The sequence below is a fragment of the Lotus japonicus genome, chromosome 6 (genome assembly GCF_012489685.1).
Source record: "Lotus japonicus ecotype B-129 chromosome 6, LjGifu_v1.2".
NCBI lineage: Eukaryota > Viridiplantae > Streptophyta > Magnoliopsida > Fabales > Fabaceae > Lotus > Lotus japonicus.
Window position 1 is genome coordinate 51,204,562 of NC_080046.1, and position 27,369 is coordinate 51,231,930.

The window sequence follows — 27,369 nt, forward strand, 5'->3', positions numbered from 1 at the left end:
AGAACCAAAGACACATTCTTAATCACTTTTTTTTTGTCAATGGTTCAAACATCTCATCTAACGGCCCAATCAAAGGGTTCAAACAGTACAACGGGTTTTTTACACGGTCTCCCCTTGGGGGCTCCTCCCCCTTGGGGAGCCTCTTCTCCTCCTCTAGGGAGTTTTTATTTCCTGCTTGGTAGGTCTCTCCCACAATAGGTGGGTTTTCTTCCACAATAGGTGGATTTTCTTCCACAGTAGGTGGATTTATTACCCAAATAAGTGGGTTTTTTGTGCGTGGGTTTCATCCCCTTCATATGGCCACCATGTTCCTCCGCCCTAGCCGCCTCTTCCTCCATCATGTTCCTCCATCATGGCCACCTCCACTACCACTGGAAGCTCTGCTGCAGATGTTGATTCGACAGACCACCGCCCTACCGCCACAAATCCGCGAAAACCACCGCTGCCAGGCCTCCGTTACCACCAAGATCTGAGGCTTTCCTCTCATGTATCCTTTCTGGCATAGATCTGGGTTAAAGGTGAGAGCTTTTGCCTGTTCTGACTAGTTTTTGAAGTGGAGTTTGGGGTGATTGTGGAGTTCTGCGAGTGCTCCCTGTCGTCCTTTGCCCCTTTGCACCACTGTTCACGGCGGCCGGCGCCAGCCCCTCCATGTCTGCGCTCATGTCCACTTCCTCCTCCTTTGGTCCAGTTGATTTATCACTGTCTTAGGTTGCTTCAACCTTTTCCGCTTGGTTCCTGCTCCTGCAAAAGCTTCCTACTTCTCCTTACTTTTAGAGGTGCTGGTTTGTCCCTGTTGATGCTGCTGAAGCCATGTTTGTGCTTCCTTGATAGCTGCATAATTGCAACTCCGGCAGAGTCGAAGAGTTGTTAAAACAGGAGCGTTATTTAAAATTGAAGACTTAAGCTTATCCGCTCCGAAGTCAATCGGTCTCTCTTTGCTATTTTGGAGGTTTAGGAGCTTTTGTATTTGACCCTTGGGGTTTTTACTTCATGTTTTTAGCTGATGTTCAACTTTGTTGTTTGAGTGTGCATGCTTGGTCCTTAAATTGCTTATGTATTGCATTGCGATATCGCTCGTTGAGATTTATTCTCGCATGTTGTAAGTGCCGTTAGGCAACCCCTTGGGTTTTGAATGGATTATAATCCTTTGACCAAAAAAAAAAAGAAGATACATATTGACTGAGGTGGATCTGGGCTTTCCAGATGTTCTCATCCTTGGGGGTTATCATAGAACTAGTCTGGTCCCTAGTGTGCTTAGGAGCTCCCTCCGTTGCTATGTGATACCAGTTTTGATGCTATTGGCCCCTTCCTTAGCATGTTGCCATATGAATGAATCCCTCCCATTAGTGAGCCTGGTTGGGGTCTATAGAATCTTTCTCAGCTTCCTCAGGGAAAATCTCTATAATTTTGGTCAGATTCCACCCTCCTTTATTTTGATCCAGCAGTTCTTGTAGCTTCATGTTCCCCCCGTTTTAAGATCTTCAAAAACTCCCTTGTCCAAAGCCAACTATCTTGCCAAACATTTGTGTGTGAAGCCCATCTTCCATTTATTTTTCAAGAAGACCCTCCCTTCAACGATACTATTCCAAGTTCAGAGGTTAGTGGTTGTCTCATAGAAGCTATGATCACGAAAGCAAATAGATTTCAGTATCTTGGCCCAGTGTGAATTAGGTTTAGCAAGAATTCTCCAAGCTTTGCTTAGCTAAATGAGCTAGGTTTTGGTAGTTGAAATCTCTAAATCACATTCCTCTCTCATTCTTGCCCGAAAGATCCTTGTTTTTCCCGTATATGCGCCTCTATCTTTATTTTGTCCCCCCCTCTAGAATTTAGCCACAATTGAGTTTAGGGATTTGCATAAGCTTTTTGGAAATTTAACGACTACCATAGCATAGGTTGAGATGGATTGAATGACGGCTTTGATCCAAATTTTCTTTCCAACCTTATTCAGCATTACTTCTTCCAACCCTCCAGTTTGCTTAGTTCTCCTTGATCCATGCTAGAGAATCGATCCTGGACCTACCCTAGGCAATAAGGAGGCCAAGATATTTGACAGGATTATTCATAACTGCATTTGGAAGATTGCTATCAATTGAGACCTAACGTTGTGGTGGAGCAACTTACTGCCTATCGGCTTAGACTTGGCTGAGTTTACCCTTTGCACTGGGGAAAATGAGAATTGATTGATAATAGATTGGATTTGGTATACTTTATGTAGTGAAGCTTTAGCAAATAGTAAAGAGTTGTTAGCAAATACGAGGTGTGTTAGATAAGAGGCAGATATGTCTAGTCTAATCCCATGAATGAGACCTTGAGTCAGCCTTAATAAGGATATTGGATAGTACATCAATAGCAAGGAAAAAGAGGTGGGGATATGGGATCAACATAATGGGGATGTGGTAAGAGCTTACTAAACAAGAGCAATTGGGAACTTCTTTTTCCACCCAAATATCTATAGCTCTATCTATTCTCTCCATTGTAACAATTCCATTCTTAGAGTTACTCCACTAGCTAAACTTGCTCCCCTTCATTGACATGTTAAAAGTCTCACACTTTCAATATATTCTCTAAACCTCTGGATGATACACAATTGTTGGGGTCTTAAGCCCTTATTCTCGTGCCGAAATCCTCTATGCAGCACCAGGGGTGAGTTTATTCCTTGAGGGGGGGAGGTGTTCTTATTTCTCACTGGTCACTTGAGATTGAAAAGTGTTTAGTTGACACATCTTTTCCACCAATACCAATAAAGATATAGGGAGAAATTTAAGAGAAATGAGTGATACGGTAAATGATGTGATAGGAAAATAAGTGAAATATGTGAATAGAAAGTTGGTTGAAACGAGATTGAAAGAGATAATTGAGTGCGAATGAATCAAAACTCTTTGAGATTTGTCTCGGATCCCTTTGTTTTTGGGTATCTAAGTGCTTGTTTCAATAAAATCAACGTTTTCCCTTTATTATAGTTGAAGGTGGAGAAAGGTTGTGGGTGCCAGGGGGAAGAGGAAGAAGAGATAAGAGAATGACTAAAAGTGATTAAAAAAGTATATGTTGAGAGTCAGATCTAACTAGGTCTTTCACGTGAGATGGTGATTGAGTTAAAACATGGTCATGTAAACATCAAACATCACTTGTCCTTATTTCAAATAAAAAAATCGAGACCTAAAATTTCGAATTTTTTTCATGAACCAATTTAGATTTAGATGTGACTCATTAGGCATGAAACATATTTAAACCTCTTGTTGAATTTTTTTAATAGAAAATCATGTGAGTTCTTCCCTTATTAAAATAACTTATATAAGTTTTTTTTATAATTTAAGTGCTAGAGCTTAATATGCACACCCTTAATATGTAGATCTTATCAAATAAATAAATATGGTCCACATTATTTAAGGATATATCTATACAAATTCGACCTAATAAACAATGAATTAATAAATAAATAATTGCTTCCCCGTTTAATTTTCTTTCAATATTCTTTCTTTCTTTCCCCCACCCACTCCACTGTTTTCTCCCTTGATCGCCTTTCCATTTCATTTCCTCTCCAAATCAACCAACCCAGTTCTTCTCCCCTCAGATCCCAACCCAACCCACTCCAATTCAAACTAAAATCCACTTGTCAATCATCAAACCAATCACATTCTACATCACTAGCTACCACCATTCATTCATTCATTCACATTCTCAAATCTCATTCACTATAACTGAATGCACCGCCATTAACCCTCCATGGATTCCCCACCTTCCCAACAACCGTGGGGAAGGTCACCCACCTCCCCCTCCTTCTCCTTCTCCTCCAATTCAATCCAATCCCTCTCCTCCATCCTCAACAACCCTCTCTCCTCCACCACCATCTCCCCTCCCGAATTCGCCCTCATCTCCACCACCAAATCCACCTCCGACATCTCCCGATCCGACTTCCTCCCTTACCTCTCCGCCGTCGCCGATCCCCTCCACCGCTTCCACCACATCCGCAACCACGCCACCAACGAGATCATCGCCGATCTCCAACCCGCCGCCGGTGAGGCTCTCGTCGCCTGTCTCCGCGAGGTCCCCTCGCTCTACTTCAAGGAAGACTTCCGCCTCGAGGATGGCTCCACGTTCCGCGCCGCGTGCCCGTTCTCCGCCATCTCCGAGAACGCCGCGCTTCAGGAGAAGCTATCGCAGTATCTTGATGTGGTCGAGCTGCACCTTGTTAAGGAGATCTCGTTGCGGTCTTCGTCGTTCTTTGAGGCTCAAGGGCAGTTGCAGGACCTTAATGCGAAGATCGTTGAAGGGTGTGCGCGGATTCGGGAGCTGAAGGATACGGTTCGGCTTATCGATTCCGATTTGGTTGAGTCGGCGAGGCAGATTCAGCAGCTCAATGCTACCAGGACGAACCTCTTGGCGCTTCTGCAGAAACTCAGGCTCATTTTGTACGTCAATCAAGCCCTCTCTGCTCTCAAATTGGTGGGTACTCTTGCTTTGCTTTCCATTCATTGCTTTGTTTGATTTCGCTTTCTAGTCACATTTCCATTTTAGAATGGAGTGATTTCAGTGTTGGTGCTGTGGATTTCAGAAACATCACTGAATTATGGGGAAAGTGTTTGCAGTTTACTTTATGTTGTTGTTGTTGTTGTTTACTTGTGATTGTGAATCAATCAAGTATCATGGTCATTTAGTTTGTTGGTTGTTGATTCACGGTTGATCATTTTTGTTGTCTTTCGGTGTTTACTTTATTTTTAGTTATCGTGATTCTTGATTATGAATTGCTACTGTTTTATGATGGAAAATCCTGTACAAGTTGATATATTTTGCTGTGATACAGCTTGTTGCGTCTGCAGATTGTGCTGGAGCGCTGGATGTAACCGATGATTTGCAACAGTTGCTGGTATTTAATCATTATCTGAAATCTCATGAATATAGTATTTTCAATTAACGTGTTTTCATGATAGTGTCTTTGGTTTAATTTTTTATACTCTTATATGTGTTTGAATTGTCGTGACTAGGATCCTTAGTCTTGACGTCTTATGATTTATATATTAGTAGTCTATGTCATAACCAATGCCTGGAAATTATCAGGCTGAAGTTCTAATGTTTAGATATTATAATTGTATTAAATAAGGAATCCAAGCATTATAGAGAAATTCAAGGTAGAACTCATTGTTGTAAAGATGGTAGAGTCTCTTTTTGGGTGATTTAAGGATATGTGGAGAAGACTTATATAGGCGCATAGATAAGGTAGACCAATAGTTAGAGATAGAGGGACACCAAGAGAAACTATACACCAAACCATTTATAGATATGAATTTAAATGTTCTATCTTTAGACATTTTTCATGATAGAATATTACGGTGTTGTTTAATCCATGTAGCTAATTCCACCTATTGGGTCATGTAATCACTGTTGAACTCAGCTAGTATCCTTTGAAGTTTGAAGTCTGCTTATGACATGCAAAATTGATTTTTTGTTTTATGATTTAAGATTGGAATTTCTGAAGGATGGAGGAAATATTCTTTACTAATGTCTATCTTATTTGTTTCCTGTAACTTTGATAGGATGGAGATGAGCTCACTGGTCTACACTGCTTTCGTCATCTTAGAGATCATGTAATAGGCTTTATAGAATCCATAAACAGGTACGTCTTTAGTGATGTCCTGATCTATCCAGGTGGTGTATGCTACTGTTTATTTTCTTTTTGATTGTTTATTCAATTAACCTGCATCTGAAAATTCATTCGACAGTGCTTTTCTTTGCTTGATTTTCGTAACCAAATATTAATTGGAAGAGAATAAGGTTGAATTATAATGTTTGTTCGGATAGCTCCTTTTGTTTTGTTTTTCATCTTAGATGGTGATGGTTTGAATAATGTTCAGGATTGCACATGCCCTATGCGTGAAGTCTTTTCACCTTGTTTGATTGAAAAAGAAATGGTTTAGGTATAGAAAGTAGAGGAGTACACCAGTTGAAAACTAAGATATTGTCCTAAAAGATACATCCATTTAAAAAAAAAGCAGAGAAAGGTGGATCAACTTAACTAGGGTTTCCGGTCTTTATTTGTATTTATCAAGTTTAACTTTGAGAGAGTCCTTAACTAAGCACTATTGGGAGCCATAAACATTACTTTATCCCAGTGAAATTCAAAAATAGTGAATTTTATGTTATAACATTTGAAAGTTTGGCATGAGCACTTCCGTGCTGCTCAATACAATAACAACAAAAGCCTTATGCCCTTATCCCACTAGGTGAGATCGGCTATATGGATCACACTACGCCATTGAGCTCGATCAAAAATTAAGTTATGAGGGATAGTATTGATAATGAGATCATCTTCAGCAATATCTCCCTATTAAAAAAGAAAAGAGAACAAAACAGCAATACTAAGATGCTAAGCATTATGGTATTTTATTGGATGAAGAAGAGTAATGAATTATTGAATGACAAGGCCAAAATCTTGAAATGGCAAGTATGTTACTAAATTATTAATTTAAGAATATGCAAGTCACTTGTTTTGAAGTCGTAGTTGTGGTAATATATAGTATAAGTTGATATGAAGCCAATTGAAATGTTTTATTCTAGTTTCCGAGAATGATAGAATGAGTTGATTTAGATTTTTGTCTTGATAAAAGATATTATGATTTCTCATGTCTTCGAGACAAGGAATTGACTAGTGAAACTCATTTCTTTAATTTCTTTCTTGTGATTATGAATTAATTCGATTCTTATTTTAGAATATTGTTCAGCTTAGCCTTATTTTAAACATGTTTTCTTTGTATATTGATGCTTTGAACTTTGAAATCATGAGTTTTGGTAATATCTAAAATAGATTGTGTGTTTCTGGAAAAAAGACTGAAGTTATATTCTATATTGGATGTCTAGTGATGTATTTCACTATTTTTGCAGCATTCTTTCCGCAGAGTTTATTCGGGCTTCTTTACATGATGCTACAGAAACGGATGTGATTATTTTATCCAAAGCTAAAGCAAGGGCTTCCCTTCCCATGAATGGAAAGGATGATGAAGTAAGATTGTATCTTCAGTGACTTCTATTTTAACACCTCTATCTAGTTGTAAAACTGCATTAAAACTGTATATGGTATGTGAATTTGTATCATTTCATTATTTTTATTAATCTTATTAATTGTATATTCGTATTTTCCCTATTGAAAGACCTGACTTTAGAGGAGTGTTTGAGATCCAAATGATTCTGTCAGGGATTAGAATTATCTGAATCTGAAATTAGAATTGTAAAACACGCGTGCAGAATTCAAACTCCATATTCTTCTATATGTATTGGAGTGTAGATTAATCGCAGAAACATGTATTAATAGCAGGATAAATGAAGCTCTTTATTTATTATTATTATTATTATTATTTATTAGTGTATTAATTTTTACACCCTGCACAATCATGGAATTGAGTACTATTTTGGCATTTAGTCCGATATTTGAGCAGATCAAAATCTTACAATGTGAAGTTAAATTCTGTTCTTTACCTTGATACTATTTTTTGCTGTAGTTTGTGTATGTATGAATTGTATTATGTGTGAATTGTGATATTTGAAGTTTTGAGGGTGTAGTTTGTGCTCTAACTTCTTTCTGATTCATAACCAGGTAAAGTTAGAAGAAGAAGAAACCACTAATTTCAAAGATCGTCTTCTTCCTACTGTAATTGGGTTGCTTAGAACAGTGAGTAATATCTATCTTTTTAGATGTGAAGTTTTGGTTTCATTATTCAGATGTGCTCAGCTTACAGATATTTACAGGATCAGCTCGATCATGGAACAGTAACATTAGTTACAAATGAACTGAGAGTTATATTATATGGTTATGCTGAATACAATAGCTTCTAATTTATTGTAACTGAACCAACAGATAACTATTGTGTGTGGTTAAGCACATTATACATGTTTAATACTTTTGCGTTGACATGATGAGAGGTCTATGAACCTCTTTAAGCTTCCTAAAAGTTTTTCAGGGTATCATAGATTTGATATCATAAGAAATTAAGAGGGTTATTTTTTTTAAGAACAAAATATTCCACCCTTGTTTGTGTACTCCTTTGTTGGTTGTGTTTTATCTCCCTTGGCATTTCGTCTGAGAACTGGAAAATTTGTTTTCTGGGGTTTAGCTTTATTTGCTTAAATGATCTCCTTATTGCCAGGCTAAACTCCCCTCTGTTCTGAGGTTCTATCGAGATACACTGACTGCTGATATGAAGAGTGCTATTAAGACTGCTGTTGCTGAGTTACTTCCAGTTCTTGCTGCTCGGGGCTCGGAATCAGAATTCTTTTCTGGAGACAGAGCTGCAGATGCAGATGGTGAGGATTTATTTTGCATAATGAATGATGTCTGGCTATCAGAAGATAGAGACGTGCAAATATTTATACTTTCGTGTTTTTATGTGCTTTGTTCTCCTTCCAACTTTCTAATGCTATTATGCTAAACTGTGACTCAGGTGGAGGTGCATCACTTGCTAGCAAGTTAAGGAGCCTATCATCTGATTGCTTTGTGCATCTTCTGAGTGCTATTTTCATGATAGTGCAGGTAATTTGTACTTGACCATTGTTGTGTTCATCTAGACTATAATTCTTGCACCTTTGAAGCGTATTTAGTTTTAATAATGTTGAGGGTGTGATAGGAACCGAATTGTTATGATAGAATAATTATACAACTCTGGTTTTCGAGAGCCAGCCTCTCCTAATTCTGGAATTTGAGAGTCCAGACCTCTCCCACCATAACACACAACTTCTGAATAATCCCAACTATCTTACATAACTCCTATTTATAACCACTCCTATATGATTTAAATTCAAACCATAGCAGTTAACTAACTGCTTTAATCATAAAATTACCCAACTAATAAATTAAATAATAATAACTTCCTAACTGCTACTGTTCACGAGTACTGTTCATGCAGTTCCCTATCAGGGTGTGTGTTTATAATTTCTTGCCTGTATTGCTAAAGGGAAAAAGATTTTAAGATTGATGTAATAAGATTTTTTTTCTTTTTAGTGATTGCAGGCACATTTAGTGCGGGCTGCTGAAGTGAAAAAGGCCATTGAATGGATTTTGAGCAACCGTGATGGTCATTATGCTGCTGACTCAGTTGCTGCTGCAATTGCTCATGGTGCTGTAGCCGCCGAAATATCTCAAGAAAGTGAGATTCATGGTACTACTTTGTTGCCATATTCACCACAAAGAAGTGTTGCCAAGGGTCCTTTCCAGGGAAAAACAATTGATGCAGTGAGCTCCTCAAACATGTCAAAAAATTTCAGGTTAAATCCAGGCTCTTTGTTCTAACAGATTTGAAATAGAAAGCTTTTTCAGGATTCTTTTTGGTGTTTAGGTTGGAAAAAACATTTAATTGAGTAATTTCAAGAAAAAATATTAATTAAATGTACCTTTATATGTCAAGAGACAGTTATCTTTAAAGTTTAATCAGTTTGGTGAAAGCAAATTAATGGTTTTATACTTCCAACAATATAGAACTATCCTGTCATTTGAAAATGTATGCTACCAAATATGAAATGGGGGAAAAGTTGAGAGGGAACAATTAAGAGAAAAAATGACCTTGAATAATTATCACCCCCTAAGACTTGAGTGGTCACACAAGCACATCAGTATCTGAAGAATCTCTTGCATTGCTTCAGTAAAACTATCTATAGTTCGGTTGTTAAATTTTTCTTGTAGCTGACATTTTGTGGATGGTTTGCTCCCCTTATTTGCTGATAATTGATGACAAATTACTCTTTTAAAAATGACAAAAATGAAGTTGAGAAAATGACAAAAATGGCGAAAACGACGAGTCCACTGACAAAATACTCTTTTAAAAGTGAATATATTCTAGATCTTGTTTGCTTGCTGCCCTAACTTTGTATTTTAGTTGTTGTCCAATTTGTTTGATGTTCTCAAAGACTGTGGTCCTAAACAGAGCTGATGTATTGCGAGAAAACGCAGAAGCTGTCTTTGCAGCGTGCGATGCTGCTCATGGAAGATGGGCAAAGCTTCTCGGGGTCCGTGCTGTTCTCCATCCTAGGTTGAAATTGCAGGAGTTTCTAACTATATACAACATCACCCAGGAGTTCATTACTGCTACTGAAAAAGTACATATCTTTATATTGCCTTAAAGCATAAGAGTTAATATTACAAATTATGTGGTTTTTGTCCCATGATTCAATTCCCATATTCAAATTAACAGATTGGTGGAAGATTGGGATACAGCATTCGTGGGACACTGCAGTCACAGGCCAAGGCTTTTGTTGATTTTCAGCATGAATCTCGGGTTAGTTTAAATGCTGCTTCCTTTGTTTTATATTTATCATAAAATCTTTGTAAATCTTTACTAATATCTGGTGCTATGCATTTAGATGGCGAAAATTAAGGCATTGCTTGACCAGGAAACATGGGTGGAGATAGATGTTCCTGAAGAATTTCAATCCATCATTAATATACTTTTTTCATCTGATGTATTGACTTCTGGGAACCTTAATGGCACTGAGGAAGATAATGCACACAGTTACAGTGATAACAATGCGGACGCTGTACATTCAAATGCTGAACATCAGGTTGAGCAGACTAATTCCATCGAAACATCCAGGAAAAGTGCAGGATCGGATGGATCCAAACCCCTTGTTGATTCTGTGGAACCAAATAGAGGGAATAATAGGATTTCATCAGCCCAGAACAACAATGTCGAGAAAGACCATAAAAAATCTGTGTCTCAGGCCCTTTTGTACAAAGGTGTTGGTTATCACATGGTAAACTGGTTAGTTTTCTGGACTCAACTTTTCCCCATTGGATGCACCTTCCATTCCTTATTTTGTACATTTCACTGTTCTTTCTCTGTGAATAAGCGGGTGTAGGTATACTTGTTTATTTTATTACATTTAATATAATATACTGACTCTTAATCTGGAGTTCACTATCTTTGAGTTTCCCTTTCTTTTAAAGAAATTCTTTTACCCTTTTTTTATTTGTCCTGTGAGCTGCGAGAACTGAGAAGTGCCTTGATTTCTCTTCTTTTCTTCCAGTGGCTTAATATTGCTGAAGATGTTGTCAGAATACATCGATATGAACAACGTTTTGCCAACACTGTCTTCAGAAGTTGTTCACCGTGTAGCGGAAATCTTGAAGTTTTTCAACACACGAACATGTCAACTTGTGCTTGGGGCTGGTGCTATGCAGGTAGTACTTGTATTGTGCTCTGAACTGTTGGTGCCTTTTAGAAATGTAAATGTAAATTATGTATCTGTGTATTACGCATATATATATAAAGTCTTCATGATTATTTCATCTAAAGTTTTGAGGCTTCTCTGCCTCTTTTTTTTATCAGACTATCTTAAGTTTGATTTTTTTTCCACTGAATTTTCTATTGTTTGCTCGTTGATCCACCTCAACACAGCACTCTTGTTCTCTTTTCTGATATACTTATTCTTTTGCTCTTGTTGACACTTCACTGCTTGAAATTCAATGACATGGCGCAACATTGGCCTTTTAACTAGATCTTATAATTAGTTTATATATCTAGTTATTAGAAACAGTAAGAGTAAACCAGAAAACTGAATACGAACTGTACGTTGTATATATTACATGATTGCAACAGTAAAGCTGTATTTATAGCTTGTACTAGCTTCAGCTATAAGCTACCGGCAGTTATAACTGCTGCCAGGTCAGCACTAACAATCCAAACTGAAAAACTGCATACAAAACAAACTCACCCTAATGCTAATTACACACGTCTATCATTCCCCATGCTGTACATAGCTGTGGACAGAAAATAATACAAGAACAAATAAGGCTCTAACAGTCCCCTTGCTGCTCAGACTGCATAAGAAGGAGGAACCACTTTCAACTGGAAAACAACTATTACCAGCTTGAGGGGTGGTCTGGGAAATCGTGTATATTTTAGGAAGATTATTTTAGGAAACTTCTGTAATGATCTGTAATTGAAATAGATTTGTGTGATTAGGAAAGATCACTAGAGTTAAGGGATTTTAAGATAGAACAGAGAAATATTCTTCATTCTAAAATAGCATAGAATTCCTTAACATATCATGTATGGTAATTCAGTATTGTTGCAATGAAATCAATTTCATTCAGCCCTAATTTTCCAAATTTTCATATCCTGTGTACAGGTGTCTGGTTTGAAGTCCATCACCTCTAAACACCTGGCCTTGGCAAGTCAAGTCATTAGTTTTATACATGCTATTATTCCTGGTACAGATTCACGCTCCTAAAAGTTATAATGTTTGTAATGATAGGAAATTTTGTATGTCTTGGCTTTGTACGAGTTTAATACATTGTTTTAACCTGGTATGGATCAAATTATAACTTTGTTCATTTCTGGTATAAGAAATTCGGCAGATTCTTTTTCTCAAAGTACCGGAGACTAGAAAATCATTATTGCTTTCAGAAATTGATCGAGTTGCACAGGTACATACTTGCTATTTAACCTTCACTCTTTTTTGTATGAGGCTTATTCAGATGTTTGTTCTTTACATGTTGCATTTTTTAACTGTTGAAAACTCAGAACTCTGTAAATCTAATTCTCATTCATTTCAAAGGTAATAATACAATGAACCATAGTTCAGTATTTATAGAAGAATATAAAGCTTGATGAACAAGCTAACAGTTCTAACAAACTCTAACAACTAACAGTTCTAACAAACTCTAACAACTAACTCTAAATTCTGTTATGCCAGCTAAGCTTGACAGCTAAGCAAGCATAACTAACACACTAACTCAGCTACAATCAGTAGCTTTACTTAACACGAGTAGTATACTCTAATACACCCCTGCAAACTCAAGGTGGGGGAGAAGGAACCCGCTCAAGCACCTTGAGTTTGGAACGAAGATACTCAAACCTAGTAGGGGAAAGAGCTTTGGTGAATATGTCAGCAATCTGGTCTTCAGAAGGAATGTGATGAACAAAAAGAGTCTTGTCAAGAACCTTTTCCCTCACAAAGAAGATATCAAGCTCCATATGTTTGGTGCGAGTATGAAGAACAGGGTTATGAGTGAGAGCAACTGCACCCATATTATCACAAAATACTCGAGGTGGAGAAAAGGGAACCTGAAGCTCTTGCAATAATGACTGAACCCAAAGTAATTCTGCTGATGTATTGGCCAGGCTGCGATATTCTGCCTCTGTGCTAGATCTAGCAACCAAGGTCTGTTTCTTGGAGCTCCAAGAGACCAAATTTGGACCAAAAAAGACACAAGTGCCCGAGGTTGATCTTCTGTCATCAGGGTCAGATCCCCAGTCAGCATCACAAAAGGCCACAAGAGGGACAGAAGTGTGTAAGGAACAAGGCCTAAGGTGAAGACCATGATGTATGGTGCCTTTAAGATACCTAAGTATTCTTTTGACAGCCTTCCAATGATCCTCCAAGGGCTGGCTGAGGAATTGGCAAACCTTATTCACTGCAAAGCTAATCTCTGGTCTTGTCAAAGTAGCATACTGCAGAGCACCAACAATAGACCTGTACAATGTTGGATCTGCAAAATAATCTGAGCCATATTTGCTCAACTTAGCACCTCCAATCATGGGAGTAGATATGCCTTTGGCCTCCCCCATTTCTGCTCTCTCAAGCAAATCATTGATGTATTTTGTTTGTGTAAGAAGTAAGGATCTGTCCTTCAAATGATGAACTTGAACACCTAGGAAATAGTCTAGCTGCCCCAACTGCTTCAAAGAAAATTCTGAATCAAGATTCTTCACCACTTGTTGAACTAATGGCAGTGAATTCCCAGTAATAATAATGTCATCTACATAAACAAGAATGTAGATAACACAACCTTTGGTGTAGAAAGTGAACAAGGAAGGATCACATTTGCTAGGAGTGAAACCATACTTAACTAGAGCTGCCCTTAACCTTTCAAACCAAGCTCTTGGGGCTTGTTTGAGGCCATAGAGAGCCTTGTGCAGTCTGCACACAAAAGACTTGTCTTTACAAAGAAAACCAGAGGGTTGTGTCATGTAGACCTCCTCTTGAAGCGCCCCATTAAGAAAAGCATTATTCACATCAAGTTGATGAATGTGCCACTTCTTAGTGATAGCCAAGCTGAGGATTATGCGAATAGTAATTGGCTTAACCACTGGAGAAAAAGTTTCTGAGTTGTCAAACCCTTTCACTTGGTGATATCCTTTGGCCACCAACCTTGCTTTGTATCTATTAATTGTCCCATCAGCATTCTCTTTAACCCTAAATACCCATTTGCAGCCAATAGGCTTTCGATCCTTAGGGAGTGGAACCAAAGTCCAGGTTCCATTGGCCATCAAGGCATCATATTCAGCTTGCATAGCAGCCTTCCACTTAGGACCCTTTAATGCTTGAGCAGAGTTTGTAGGTTCTGCTTGGGTTAGGAGAAGTGTGGGAAATAATCTGGGCATGACAATACCAGATTTTGCCCTTGTTTGCATGGGATGAACATTCCCAATGGGCTAAGCAATTGCACCAGTAGAAGAAGAAGTTGCAGAATTATTATGACCTGGCTGTGCTGATCCAGAAGATGATCCATGACTAGGTGAGTGACTAGGCTGCTGCTGAACTGAAAAACCACTGGGATGAGTGTCCCCTGAAGAGGGAGGTGAAAGTGGAGGAGCATTAACAGCTTGAGGTGGACCATGAACAGCAGCTGGTACCAGAGAAATAATAGAAGAAAGCCCTTGATCTGGGTGAGGAACCTCTGAGGAAGTGAACATGTGTGGATAGGGAAAATTGAATTCATCAAAAACCACATCCCTTGAGATATAAATTTTAAACATGATTGTCCCTTGCAAACTTACTTACACTAACCAAATTCTTGGTGATATTGGGAACTAGAAGCAGATTTTTAAGAGTGAGTGTGGTTGTATTATGATAAAGAGAAGGAAAAGAAGCAGATCCTATAGAGAGGATTGGCAAACCTTGTCCATTCCCCATGAAGATGTGGTCATTACCAGTGAGGGAGACACTATCTGAGATGACTGAGGAGTCATTTGTCACATGGTGAGTAGCACCAGAGTCAGGGAACCAAGTGCTCAGGTTTGCTGAAGCAGATCCTCCAGCCTGTGATGTGCCAGTAAGCATAGCTTGTGGAGGCCTTGCAATGGAATTTCCAGGCCTCTGTCCTCCATTGTTGAACTGAGAAGGAAAATTACTCCATGGAGTACCAGCAAAGGGACTAAATCCAAACTGTTGAGGACCAAAAGGAAAACCAGAGAATGAATTTCCATGACCAAACTGCTGTTGCTGACCAAACTGAGTGGGAAAACCAAACTGAGGAGATCCACAGTAAGGTGAGAAGCCAAACTGAGGCATAGGCATCATAGGAAAATTAGGAAATTGCATTCCATAGCCTGAGTTCATTCCAGAAATGCCAGAAGAAGGAGTGGACGATGATGAAGAACCACGATAGTAACAAACAGTAGCATCATGTCCATACTTCTTACAAATCTGACACTGAACGCTGCGATTATTACCTCTACCTCCTCCACGGCCATTGTAGCCACCACGAGAGTTGTTTCCACCATTGTTGCTAGTGTAGCCACCACGTCCACGCGATTCATAGGATCCAGTGCGATCATCACTGCGATCATCATAAGAACGATCCTTATAGGAAGAATCGACAGATCCAGAAGCATAATTTGCTTCAGAGGCCACCGGCGACGGTGTCGACGGCGGAGGTTGAGTCGCTGGTGGCGGTGGAGCCTGAGTAAGGAGCGCCGACGGAGGATTTGTCGAGATCTGGCGAGTACGAGCGCGATCAAGACGCGCTTCATGTGCGATAATCATCGCTTCAACCTGCGAAATCGAACTCGGTGATTCACGATTGTACACAATCGTTTGAAGATGACTGTATTCCTCAGGCAAGCCATCAAACACTGCTTCCAAGTGTTCACGATAGGAGATTGGATCTCCAATCGTGATTAGCGCATTAACAATCGACTTAATACGCTTGAGATACTCAGAACACGACTTCGATCCCTTGGAGATGGATCGAATCTCAGATCTCAGTTGTGTTGACTGCGCGAGAGCGTGTGCGTGGAAGAATTCGAGCACTGCTTCCCAGACTTGCCAGGACTGAGAGCAATTCACCACAGTAGGAAGCACTGATGGTGAAAGCGAAGAAAGTAACCACGTAAACAGAGCAGAATCTTGCTGCTCCCAGACTTGATATGCAGGATTCTCCACTGCATTCACACGATCTTCTTCAGTGAGAAATCGTGGTGGAATCTCAGGATGAGAAAGGAAACTCTGCAACCTGTGAGTGCGAACGATCCCTTCCACATGCTGCTTCCATGAAAGAAAATTTGTATCATCAAGCTTCAACGTAAGCTTGTGAACAAGCGTGGATGAACTCAACTGCGGTTGAGCCATTGGAACTGGAATCGGGATCGGAATCTCTGGAATTTCTTCAGCCATGACGAAGAAGAAGGAGAAGAAAAGAAAATCGAGAGAGATCTCAAGGATCGTGACCTGCTCTTGATACCATGTTGAAAACTCAGAACTCTGTAAATCTAATTCTCATTCATTTCAAAGGTAATAATACAATGAACCATAGTTCAGTATTTATAGAAGAATATAAAGCTTGATGAACAAGCTAACAGTTCTAACAAACTCTAACAACTAACAGTTCTAACAAACTCTAACAACTAACTCTAAATTCTGTTATGCCAGCTAAGCTTGACAGCTAAGCAAGCATAACTAACACACTAACTCAGCTACAATCAGTAGCTTTACTTAACACGAGTAGTATACTCTAATATTAACGAACTGCACTGTTGGAAGTATTATGTTTTTTTTTCTTTTGCTGCTTATGGTTATGAAAATTCCTGGGTAAGAAATTTCTCATATTGTGTGAACATTTATTAAGTATTGAATAAGAGGAAAGAGACATTCCATTAAATCACCCTTTCACTGTTTCTATATTCTCCTTTGGATAGAATAGAAAGAGAAAAATATTGTAAAAGAGGAAGGGAAAAGGAATAGATTATTAGAGTTTGTAAGTGCTGAGGAAGTGAAGAAAATGAAGGAAGTGATAGAAAATGAAAGAGGCAGGAGAAGAAACTATGGAGAAGTCTCAGTAAAACTAGAGATTATGATTGATTGTGAACTCTTTTGACAACCAACAATTCTGTTGCAACAGAATCCTAACAGTTCCAACAGTCCTGTTACATTAATACATGCAGTTTACAATCACGATCACATGCAATGAGTGTTTAACCGGAACTCAAGATCTGTTAAGAATCTTTTCTTTCTTGACATTGATTTACCATTATATTTTTTCTTCCAGGATTATAAAGTTCACAGAGATGAAATACATTCAAAATTAGTTCAGATAATGCGAGAAAGATTACTGGTCCATTTACGTGGGTTGCCTCAAATTGTTGAAAGTTGGAATAGACCTGAGGAAGCTGACCCCCAGCCTAGTCAATTTGCTCGGTCCCTTACAAAGGTTAATAATTATCCGTAAATGGTTATTTTGCTTCATTCTAAGTCCCGGTTATTTACTTGCTCACTGTTTGAAATCCTTTCTTTTTGTATCATCATAAGGCTTTCAGTTTCTTCTCATTCCTGAAGTTTTTTTCATTTTTTTCTAGTTTATCTCAGTTCCTTCTTGATTTTGTTATTTGTAACTCTTCGTATTAGTTGATACTGATTATTAATCTCAACTTGCATATGTGCATCTGGTTATAAATTAGTTCGCTGTCAAATGGTTGTCTCATAGGCCCCACTACCAAAATTCCTGCTTTTAGTGTTTGTTGATGGACTAGGCTCTTGGGAAACACTCCTTCGGGAGGCTTCAATTTTGAAATATTATCTTATTTTTTTTCTTACCTGCTTTTATGGTTTGCTCGAGTTAAAGTTGATTGAGATTTGTAATTTGTGTCTTCTTATTTTGTAGTTTAGAAAGCTTTATTTATATGGATCCAAAAGAGGGAAAAAAAAGCTACCTAGAGGGAATATGGTGGATCACTAGATTTATCATAACTAATAGGGAAATTATTGTGCATTGTCCAATTAAATATTGACTCCTTATAGATGTGAACTTCAACTAATTGGCAAAGAAGTTTAATAACTTCGCCATGAATTTAAACCCCAATTATATTACCAGTCCTTTTTAAAATTCATTTGATATATATATATATATATATATATATATATAGGTATTTACTGGTTAAATATGTTCTCGGTTAATTAACTAACCACTAGTCCACTACCACTTCAGTAGTGGTTAACTATAACTTGTTTGACTTGTCAAATGTAAAATGGTGTCTGTGAAGAGTCTGTTAAATTCTCTAATAGAATTGTGCTATCAGTTGAGTGCGCTGAACTTCAATACCTTTATAAAGGTTAAAGATAAATATGGATCATGTAACTAACTTAATGTGCTTCTAGGTATGTTCATATATTTGATGGGATGGGGTGCTTTGAGATTAACATTTTTAGCTCCATTTTTATGCCCCACCTGTCCCCAAAAGCAATCTTACAATATTAACATTTATTTCATTAACTTGTTAGGAAGTTGGATACCTGCAACGTGTCTTGTCTCGAACTTTGAATGATGAAGATGTTCATGCAATTTTCAGGTAAGATCTAATAATTCTCCTTGTTTTCTTTATCCTTATATTTTAATGAAAGAGGAATATAATCAAGACGTTGAGAGAAAAGAACAGATTATGTGGTAGCTGTTATTTCTAATGCTGGGATGGTTCTTAAAACAATGAGCTGTTTATTATTATCTCTATGATGGAAGGGGACTGATTTGTGCTAGCTCTTAACTATAATTAGTTGGTAAGAAACCTGATTGTTCTACAAAAGCAGAGCTTAGTAGCTTTTGTTATGAATTTTACATTGAAGAGTGCAAACTAATGTCCATAACCATCATACTACCTCCAATCATCTCTTGTACTGACTACTGATGCTACTTCTGCTAGTAATTGCACTGTTTTAAATGTCCTGGTTATGGATTATTTTTTGTGATGAATAATGTAAGAAATTTTCTTTTTGTTTCTTATTTAAAAGGAAAGGAAGAAAGACTGCTGCTTTCTCAGCTTATAAAGGAAATTGATTCTAACCTCATGAATTCCTACGATTTACTCCTCGAATTTGCTATTTTTCAGGCAAGTGGTCATTATATTTCACTCACAAATTTCCGAAGCATTTTCAAGATTTGATATAAGCACTTCCCAAGCACAGAATAGGTATGTACTTTTCTAAATTGTATCATGTGGAAGTAAGTTTTAAAAATGTAGTCATCTTGTTTTCATTTCTTAAAAATTCCACCACTTGCCAGACTATCTCGGGACATCAAACACATTCTTCAATGCATACGGTCATTGCCATCGGGTGATTTAGGTAAATCTGATACCCCAAACTGGGGTCAGCTGGATGAATTCTTGGTGCAAAGATTTGGGTCTGATGCTGTTCAGTAGACTGTATTATAAAGTAGCAACTCATTGCTTATGTGGGAAGGCTAACGTGCTTTGGAAGATGTGGGGGTGATTTAAACCTTCTTCACCCTGCATTTTCGTGTAACACTAAATTGAGGTAATATTATTGCTAAGTTTTGTTGACTTGTTGCTTTTGCCTATGAACCCTTGTTTCTTAATCATTACAAATTTGAATAGGGTCCACTTTCTTGTGGTGGGGAATCCTAAATTCAGTACAGTCAGAGTTGGACGTCTGAGATATAGAGATCCAGTTTCATGTGTACAGTCAGCACCTTTGGGTCTGAGATTATTCGATAAGATCTGAGGCTCCGGACATCTGACTGCTGTGAATTTAGGGTTCCTTACCTGCAGGGAATCTTGATTTGTGGCATGTCTGAATTCCAGTTTACTTTGGGATGAAATTATTCAGCTTTATTTCTATGATAATATAATCTTGTAAGAGTAGTATGCCTAATATTAATTTGATATCATTATTAGAGTAGAGTACACATTACTCTGATTAAGAAGTTAGTTACTGTTAGTAGTATAGTTAATATTTGAGTTAGTTACATTCTGTTAGAATGAGCTGTCAATACAGCTGTCATGTGAGCTGTCATTACAGCTGTCACATAACTGATTCTGTTAGAGTTGGTAGCTTGCTTAGCAAGCCTTGTATTCTCTATAAATACTGAGATCACTCATTGTAATCTTTACCTTTTCAATCAATGAAATTCAGTTGAAGATTTTCAACATGGTATCAAGAGCTGAGTACGATCCTTGAAGATCTCTCTCTCTAGATTTTCGTTTTTTTTTTCCTCTTTCTTCTTCATCACCATGGCTGATGAAGGTCATGCACCAGAAACTGCAGTTCCTGTTCCAGTTGCAGTTCTTCAACCACAATTGGCTTCTTCTTCTCTGGTTCACAAGCTCGTTCTGAAGCTTGATGATTCCAATTTTCTCTCATGGAAGCAGCACGTTGAAGGCATCGTTAGAACTCATCGATTGCAGAATTTTCTTGTTCATCCTGATATTCCTCCTCGATTTCTCAGTGAGGAGGATCGCGTGAATGCAGTAGAGAATCCTGCATATCAGGTATGGGATCAACAGGATTCTGCTTTGTTCACCTGGCTTCTCTCGTCTCTGTCTTCATCAGTGCTTCCAACCGTTGTCAACTGCACTCAGTCCTGGCAGATCTGGGAAGCTGTGCTTGATTTCTTTCAAGCACAATCGCTTGCACAATCGACGCAGCTGCGATCGGAATTGAGATCCATAACCAAGGGATCGAAGACTGCTTCTGAGTTCCTCAAGCGAATCAAGGCCATCGTCAATGCTCTGCTCTCGATCGGAGATCCTGTATCGTTTCGCGAGCACCTTGAAGCGATTTTTGATGGTCTTCCCGACGAGTATAGTCATCTCATGACTATCATCTACAGTCGCGAGTTCCCTTGCACGATCTCGCAAGCTGAAGCTATGGTTATCGCGCATGAAGCGCGTCTTGAGCGTTCTCGCACGCGTCAGTTGAGTGCGAATCCTCCGTCAGCGCTCCTTTCTCAAGCTGCGTCACCGGCGACGCAACCTGCACCGGTGTCGTCGTCTTCTTCATCAACATCGTCGCCGACGACCTCTGAGGCTAACTATGCTTCAGGTTCCTCTGAAAACTCCTACGATGATCGTTCCTACGATAATCGCGGCAGTTATGGCGGTTCTCGTGGCGGTTACGGTGGTCGCAACGGCAGTAACAACTCTCGCGGTGGACGAGGAGGAAATCGAAGTGTTCAATGCCAGATTTGCAAGAAGTATGGGCATGATGCTAGTATTTGCTACCATCGTGGTTCATCATCTGGTTCTACTGGTTCTACTGGCATGTTTGGCTTGCAGCCAACTGGTTTTGGTATGCCACTGCCTATGCATTCTCAGATGTTGCCTCAGTTTGGCTTCTCTCCATTTTGTGGTGTTCCACAATTTGGTGTACCTTCTCAGTTTGGTACATCACAGTATGGAGGCTTTCCAAACATGTTTGGTCAATTTCCTCAAGGTTTAGGCATGGGAAATTTTGCTCAGCAGTTTGGTTTCCAACCATCTGGAGGATCACAGTGGAACTCTTCTCAGTTTTCTGGTGGATCAAGACCTGGAAATCCTCCAGTTAGAGCTCCACAGGCTATGCTTACTGGACCTACTTCATCTACTACTGGTACTAACACTCCTGCTGCAGCAAATCTTAGCTCATGGTTTCCAGATTCTGGAGCTACACATCATGTTACCAATGATGCCTCAGTTGTTTCTGACAGTGTTTCCCTAAATGGTAATGATCATATCTACATGGGAAATGGACAAGGTTTGCCTATTATTTCTGTTGGACATGCCTCTTTTCCATCTCCTTATCATAAACACACTACACTCACTATGAATAATCTGCTTCTAGTTCCTAACATCACCAAGAACTTAGTTAGTGTAAGCAAGTTTGCTCGTGATAATCATGTCTTTTTTGAGTTTCACTCATCCTATTGTGTTGTCAAATGTCAGGAAACTTCTTGGGTTTTGCTCAAAGGAACTGTTGGTCCTGATGGTTTATACAATTTTGAAGGGATGCATGTTCCAACCCTTCCTCCAGCTTCATCTGTTTCATCTACATCTGTTTCACCAGTAGCTGCTCCATCTGTCTTTTCTGCTTCAGTTCCTTTGTCCAATGTACCTAGTGCTAGCTCATCTTCAAGTGTACCTAGTGCTAGTTCATTTTCTCTTGTGTCTTCTGTTAATAATGTAGATCCTACTGCCTATGACTTGTGGCATTGTAGGCTAGGTCATCCTCATCATGAGGCTTTACATTCTGCTTTGTCCAAATGTAATATATCATTGTCTAATAAAGCAAAATTTTCTAAATGTTCAGCTTGTTGTGTAGCAAAGTCTCACAAGTTACCCTCTTCCTCTTCTACTACTGTTTATGCTACACCTTTAGAGCTTGTTTTTGCTGACTTATGGGGTCCTTCCTCCATTGAGTCTTCTTGTGGTTACTCTTATCTTTTGACTTGTGTTGATGCTTACTCTCGTTTCACATGGATTTATCCACTTAGGCACAAATCTGAAACTTCCTCTGTTTTTCTTAAGTTCCAAGCTATGGTAGAGTTAAGGTTTAATCTGAAAATAAAGGCTGTCCAAACAGATAATGGCACTGAATTTAAACCTTTACAATCTCATTTTGCTAAGCTTGGCATAGTGCATCGATTGACATGCCCCTACACACACCATCAAAATGGTAGTGTTGAAAGGAAGCATCGCCATATCATAGAAACTGGCCTTTCATTACTTGCATTTGCTAAAATGCCTTCTCAATACTGGGATCATGCATTCCTGGCTGCAGTTTTTCTTATTAACCGTCTTCCTACTGTTGTTTTGGCCAATGAGACTCCTTATTTCAAGTTGTTCAAGACTCTTCCTGATTACAAGATACTTAGGGTGTTTGGTTGTGCTTGTTATCCTCACTTGAGGCCTTATACACACTCTAAGCTGTCACTCAGGTCCAAGGAGTGTGTGTTTGTTGGTTACTCATCATCTCATCAAGGGTACAAATGCATGGATGGTGATGGTAGGATTTTTGTGTCAAGGGATGTTATTTTTGATGAAGTTAAATTTCCCTATCCTACCCTGTTTTTCTCTGCTGGGTCTGATTCATCTGCACAAGGAATCCCTTCAGAAATTCCTGTTTTAGCTCCTCAAGTTCCTGTTCAGCAACAGCAGCCTTTTCAAGGTCAAGACTCAGTTGCAGCCTCTTCTTCTGGGAATTTTTCTCAGGGTGAAGCTTCTGTTCAGCAACAATCTCCACCTACACCAGCAGCTACTGCCACTGAAGTAGCTGAAGTAGCTTCGCCTGGTTCTTCCTCTTCTGCTCCTATTCCTCAGCCAGTGGGAAATACTCACCCTATGCAGACAAGAGCAAAATCTGGCATAGTCATGCCCAGATTATTTCCAACTTTACTGCTCACTCAAGCTGAGCCAGCTACCACCAAGCAAGCTCTCAAAGATCCTAAGTGGTTAGCTGCAATGAAGGCTGAATATGATGCATTGCTTGCTAACAATACATGGACATTGGTTCCACTTCCCAAGGATAGGAAGCCAATTGGTTGTAAATGGGTTTTTAGGGTGAAGGAAAATGCAGATGGCACCATCAATAGGTATAAGGCCAGACTTGTGGCCAAAGGTTACCATCAAGTCAAGGGGTTTGATTATTCAGAAACCTTTTCCCCTGTGGTGAAGCCTATAACTATTAGGCTCATTCTTTCCCTTGCCATTACTAAGAGGTGGCATATTCATCAACTTGATGTGAATAATGCCTTTTTAAATGGAGCTCTTCAAGAGGAGGTATACATGCAGCAACCAAGTGGATTTCAGCATGAAGACAAATCTCTTGTTTGCAGACTTAACAAAGCTCTTTATGGCCTTAAACAGGCCCCAAGAGCTTGGTTTGACAGATTGAAGTCAGCCCTTGTGAAGTATGGTTTTAAACCAAGTAGATGTGATCCATCTCTCTTCACTTTCTACACTCCAACTTGCTGCATCTACATACTAGTCTATGTAGATGATATTATCATTACAGGCAATTCCTTGCCTCTGGTTCAGAAAGTAGTGCAGAACCTCAACTCTGAATTTTCCTTGAAGCAATTAGGCCAACTTGACTACTTTCTTGGTGTTCAAGTGCATCATCTTCAGGACAGGTCCTTGCTTTTGACACAAACTAAATATATAACTGACCTTCTTGAAAGGGCAGAAATGGGAGAGGCCAAGGGGATCTCTACTCCCATGGTTAGTGGAGCAAAACTCAGCAAATATGGAGCAGATTACTTTGCTGACCCAACTCTCTATAGATCAATAGTTGGTGCTCTCCAATATGCAACTTTAACAAGACCTGAGATTAGCTTTGCAGTTAACAAAGTCTGTCAGTTTCTAAGTCAGCCTCTAGAAGAGCATTGGAAGGCTGTTAAAAGGATCCTAAGATACCTTAAGGGTACTCTCTTTCATGGCCTGCACCTCAAGCCTTGTAGTTTGCACACTCCAGTCCCTCTTGTGGCCTTTTGTGATGCAGATTGGGGATCAGATCCTGATGACAGGAGATCCACCTCAGGCTCTTGTGTCTTTTTTGGTCCCAACCTTGTCTCTTGGAGCTCAAAGAAGCAAACCCTGGTGGCTAGATCGAGTACTGAAGCCGAATACAGGAGCCTAGCTAATACCTCTGCTGAACTGTTGTGGGTTCAGTCTCTTTTGCAGGAGTTGCAGATTCCTTTTTCTCCTCCTAGGGTGTTTTGTGATAACATGGGTGCAGTGGCTTTGACTCATAACCCAGTTCTTCACACTCGCACTAAACATATGGAGCTTGACATCTTCTTTGTGAGGGAAAAAGTTCTCAACAAGTCTCTTTTTGTGCATCACATTCCTTCTGTTGATCAGCTGGCAGATTTGTTTACCAAGGCTCTATCACCACTTCGTTTTGAAACTCTTCGTGGCAAACTCAATGTGATTGAGAAATCACTTTCTCCCCCACCTTGAGTTTGAGGGGGCCTATTAGAGTAGAGTACACATTACTCTGATTAAGAAGTTAGTTACTGTTAGTAGTATAGTTAATATTTGAGTTAGTTACATTCTGTTAGAATGAGCTGTCAATACAGCTGTCATGTGAGCTGTCATTACAGCTGTCACATAACTGATTCTGTTAGAGTTGGTAGCTTGCTTAGCAAGCCTTGTATTCTCTATAAATACTGAGATCACTCATTGTAATCTTTACCTTTTCAATCAATGAAATTCAGTTGAAGATTTTCAACATCATTACAGCAAATTATTGAGTGAACATGCTTGAATGATGACTCATCAAAATGGGCAAAAATAGAAGTTTTGTAGACATGCATAGTGCAGGCAGCATGCAAAGTAAACTTTAGAGCTGAATACTAATACAAACGTTTCTTTCCCCCCACATGGATAAAAGTAGATAAACAGGTATTAATTCCAATTCCCACAAGATGAAGAAAAGTAAAATTTCTCGATAAGAAAATGGTTCTGTTTCATCGCTATACATTGCTAACATCAGGAATTAGAATAATTGCTATTCTTAAGTAATCGGCTGACCAGCTAAAGTAACTTTACGTGGTGATAAATCCCATCAGTAAAATGAGTCAGACACCCAGAAAATTACATATGGAATTTGCACACTGCAATGGCTATATATTCATGCAGGTTGGTTGACAGTTATTGATGTTGCTTGTATAGGGCCAACTGGCCAACATAGTTGGCTAGGTGGGACTTTTGACTGGTATTTGTTTGCTTTGGTGGATAAGAAGTGACCTTACAAAAGGCTTAAACTTAATTGATTTCATAAATATGAATAGTCAAGGGGGAACTTAGTTAAATTTGCCTACCCCAATTATGTTATTTATGATCTCTTATTTTTGAGTTGTGATAAACATTACACAAAGTAGTTCCTTGACTTTCTGAGACGAAATCTGAATCCCTTTATCACATTTTTTTCAGGCTTTTGGTTGGTCTGTGGTAGATATACAAGGTAATGTATAATTTCTGAGCTTTGTGCGGCTGTGATTGGCCATTTTACAAAGGTTTTGTAGCAGTCAGTGTTTATATTCATTTCTTGGTTGCTGTCTCCATAATTGTGATGTTAAGCTGAGAATAGATATGAAATTAGTGAATGAATGATTTTTTTGGGTTACTTATCCTCCTCCCCATCACTTCAGCCATGGCTATTGATTGATCAATATATACATGATTCGAGAAATGTAGTGATTAGCAAAATATATGTTCTGTTCAAGTAAATGCTTCGGGTTCTCTGATGGAATGCAGCTTTAATAGAGAGAAATCTGTTTTTCATTTTCCCATTGAGCGACAAAGCCCTTGCAACAGCATAATGCTAAGTATACATACACTTGAAATGGTTTATGGACACAACCCGTGCAAGAACTGAGGAAAGTGTTGATACGACATTTGCAAGGTGTGTCGTAAAGGAATGCCATTTGGCTTTGGTTTCTTGCCATTATTGATAATGTTGTACACTCTTAAGATTCTTCGAAAATTAGTTGCATTTTTAATAGTTTAAATTTGATCTATTGAGTGAACAAGTTGCATCTTTTATTTTATGTATACATGTTTTGCCACATCAAATATAATTTGAGGTATCATTTCATTATTCTACCTCATCTACCATCGTAGTTACTGACTTTTTAGGCAGATGAATTTATTTATGTAATATTAAATTCAAATTTTATTATTAAAATGGTTCTTCATTAGAAGTTATAGGGATACATATTATTCACTAAATGAATTATTTAAATAACCTAAAGGAGCTATTCTAATATGTTAATAATTAAAAAGGAATATAATTTTCAACAATTGTTTTTTCTTAATATTTTCTACAACTCCGTTACTCGACAGTTAATACCCAGTTATTTCGTTCGAAGTTATTTTGTCTTTACTAGTTAGTCTAGGAGAGCACATGGGTCGGACCAACCCATCACGATTACAAAACAATGAGTTGGTTCGGATTAACGTGTTGGATTAGCATGTAAACCAGTAAACCCGATGAGTTTGATTTCAGTTGAATTTGTTGTTTGGACACCTGTTGGACCTAACCTAAACTAAGCAGCAAGGCACGCATAGACCTTACTATACTTGTTTTTTTTTTTTTTATGAAATAGACCTAACTATACTGTGTAACTAGAACTCGTCGATTGAGTTTTTTTTTAGCATAAACGGGTTTTTTTTTTATACATCGGAAAATGTAAATGTGTTCTATTATTTTACTTATTTTATGCATAATCTTGTAGCATATTAAAATAGTGTCATAATACCCGACATTTAAGTATGCCAATAAATATATCTGTGAATATGCTTACAAGTTTAGGGAGAACCTAATATGCACCATTTTTAGGTGGTGTAATTTTACACCACCTACTTTGACTGAGTATAGGAGGTTAACACATTTTTT

At 38.6% G+C, this 27,369-nt stretch overlaps 1 protein-coding gene across 1 annotated transcript; it reads left to right on the top strand.

The window, feature by feature from the left end:
• The first annotated feature begins 3,483 nt into the window (after positions 1 to 3,483).
• LOC130723222 (vacuolar protein sorting-associated protein 54, chloroplastic) lies at positions 3,484 to 26,487 on the top strand. The gene is made up of 19 exons (XM_057574191.1): positions 3,484 to 4,443; positions 4,802 to 4,864; positions 5,532 to 5,611; positions 6,877 to 6,994; positions 7,586 to 7,660; positions 8,136 to 8,292; positions 8,430 to 8,518; positions 8,996 to 9,249; positions 9,906 to 10,077; positions 10,173 to 10,256; positions 10,342 to 10,739; positions 11,005 to 11,158; positions 12,109 to 12,190; positions 12,327 to 12,406; positions 17,252 to 17,413; positions 18,481 to 18,548; positions 19,083 to 19,163; positions 19,256 to 19,509; positions 25,905 to 26,487. Exons 1-18 carry the CDS (start codon positions 3,724 to 3,726, stop codon positions 19,392 to 19,394), a joined length of 2,976 nt encoding a protein of 991 aa, XP_057430174.1. The 5' UTR covers positions 3,484 to 3,723; the 3' UTR covers positions 19,395 to 19,509; positions 25,905 to 26,487.
• Positions 26,488 to 27,369: the final 882 nt, after the last annotated feature.

Bases quoted from the DNA above. Each gene is read 5' to 3' on its own strand.
- LOC130723222 (XM_057574191.1), top strand. From the start codon at position 3,724: ATGGATTCCCCACCTTCCCAACAACCGTGGGGAAGGTCACCCACCTCC. The intron at 5,612-6,876 runs GTACGTCTTTAG...CTATTTTTGCAG, and splicing joins TTTATAGAATCCATAAACAG to CATTCTTTCCGCAGAGTTTA. The intron at 9,250-9,905 runs GTTAAATCCAGG...GGTCCTAAACAG, and splicing joins AACATGTCAAAAAATTTCAG to AGCTGATGTATTGCGAGAAA.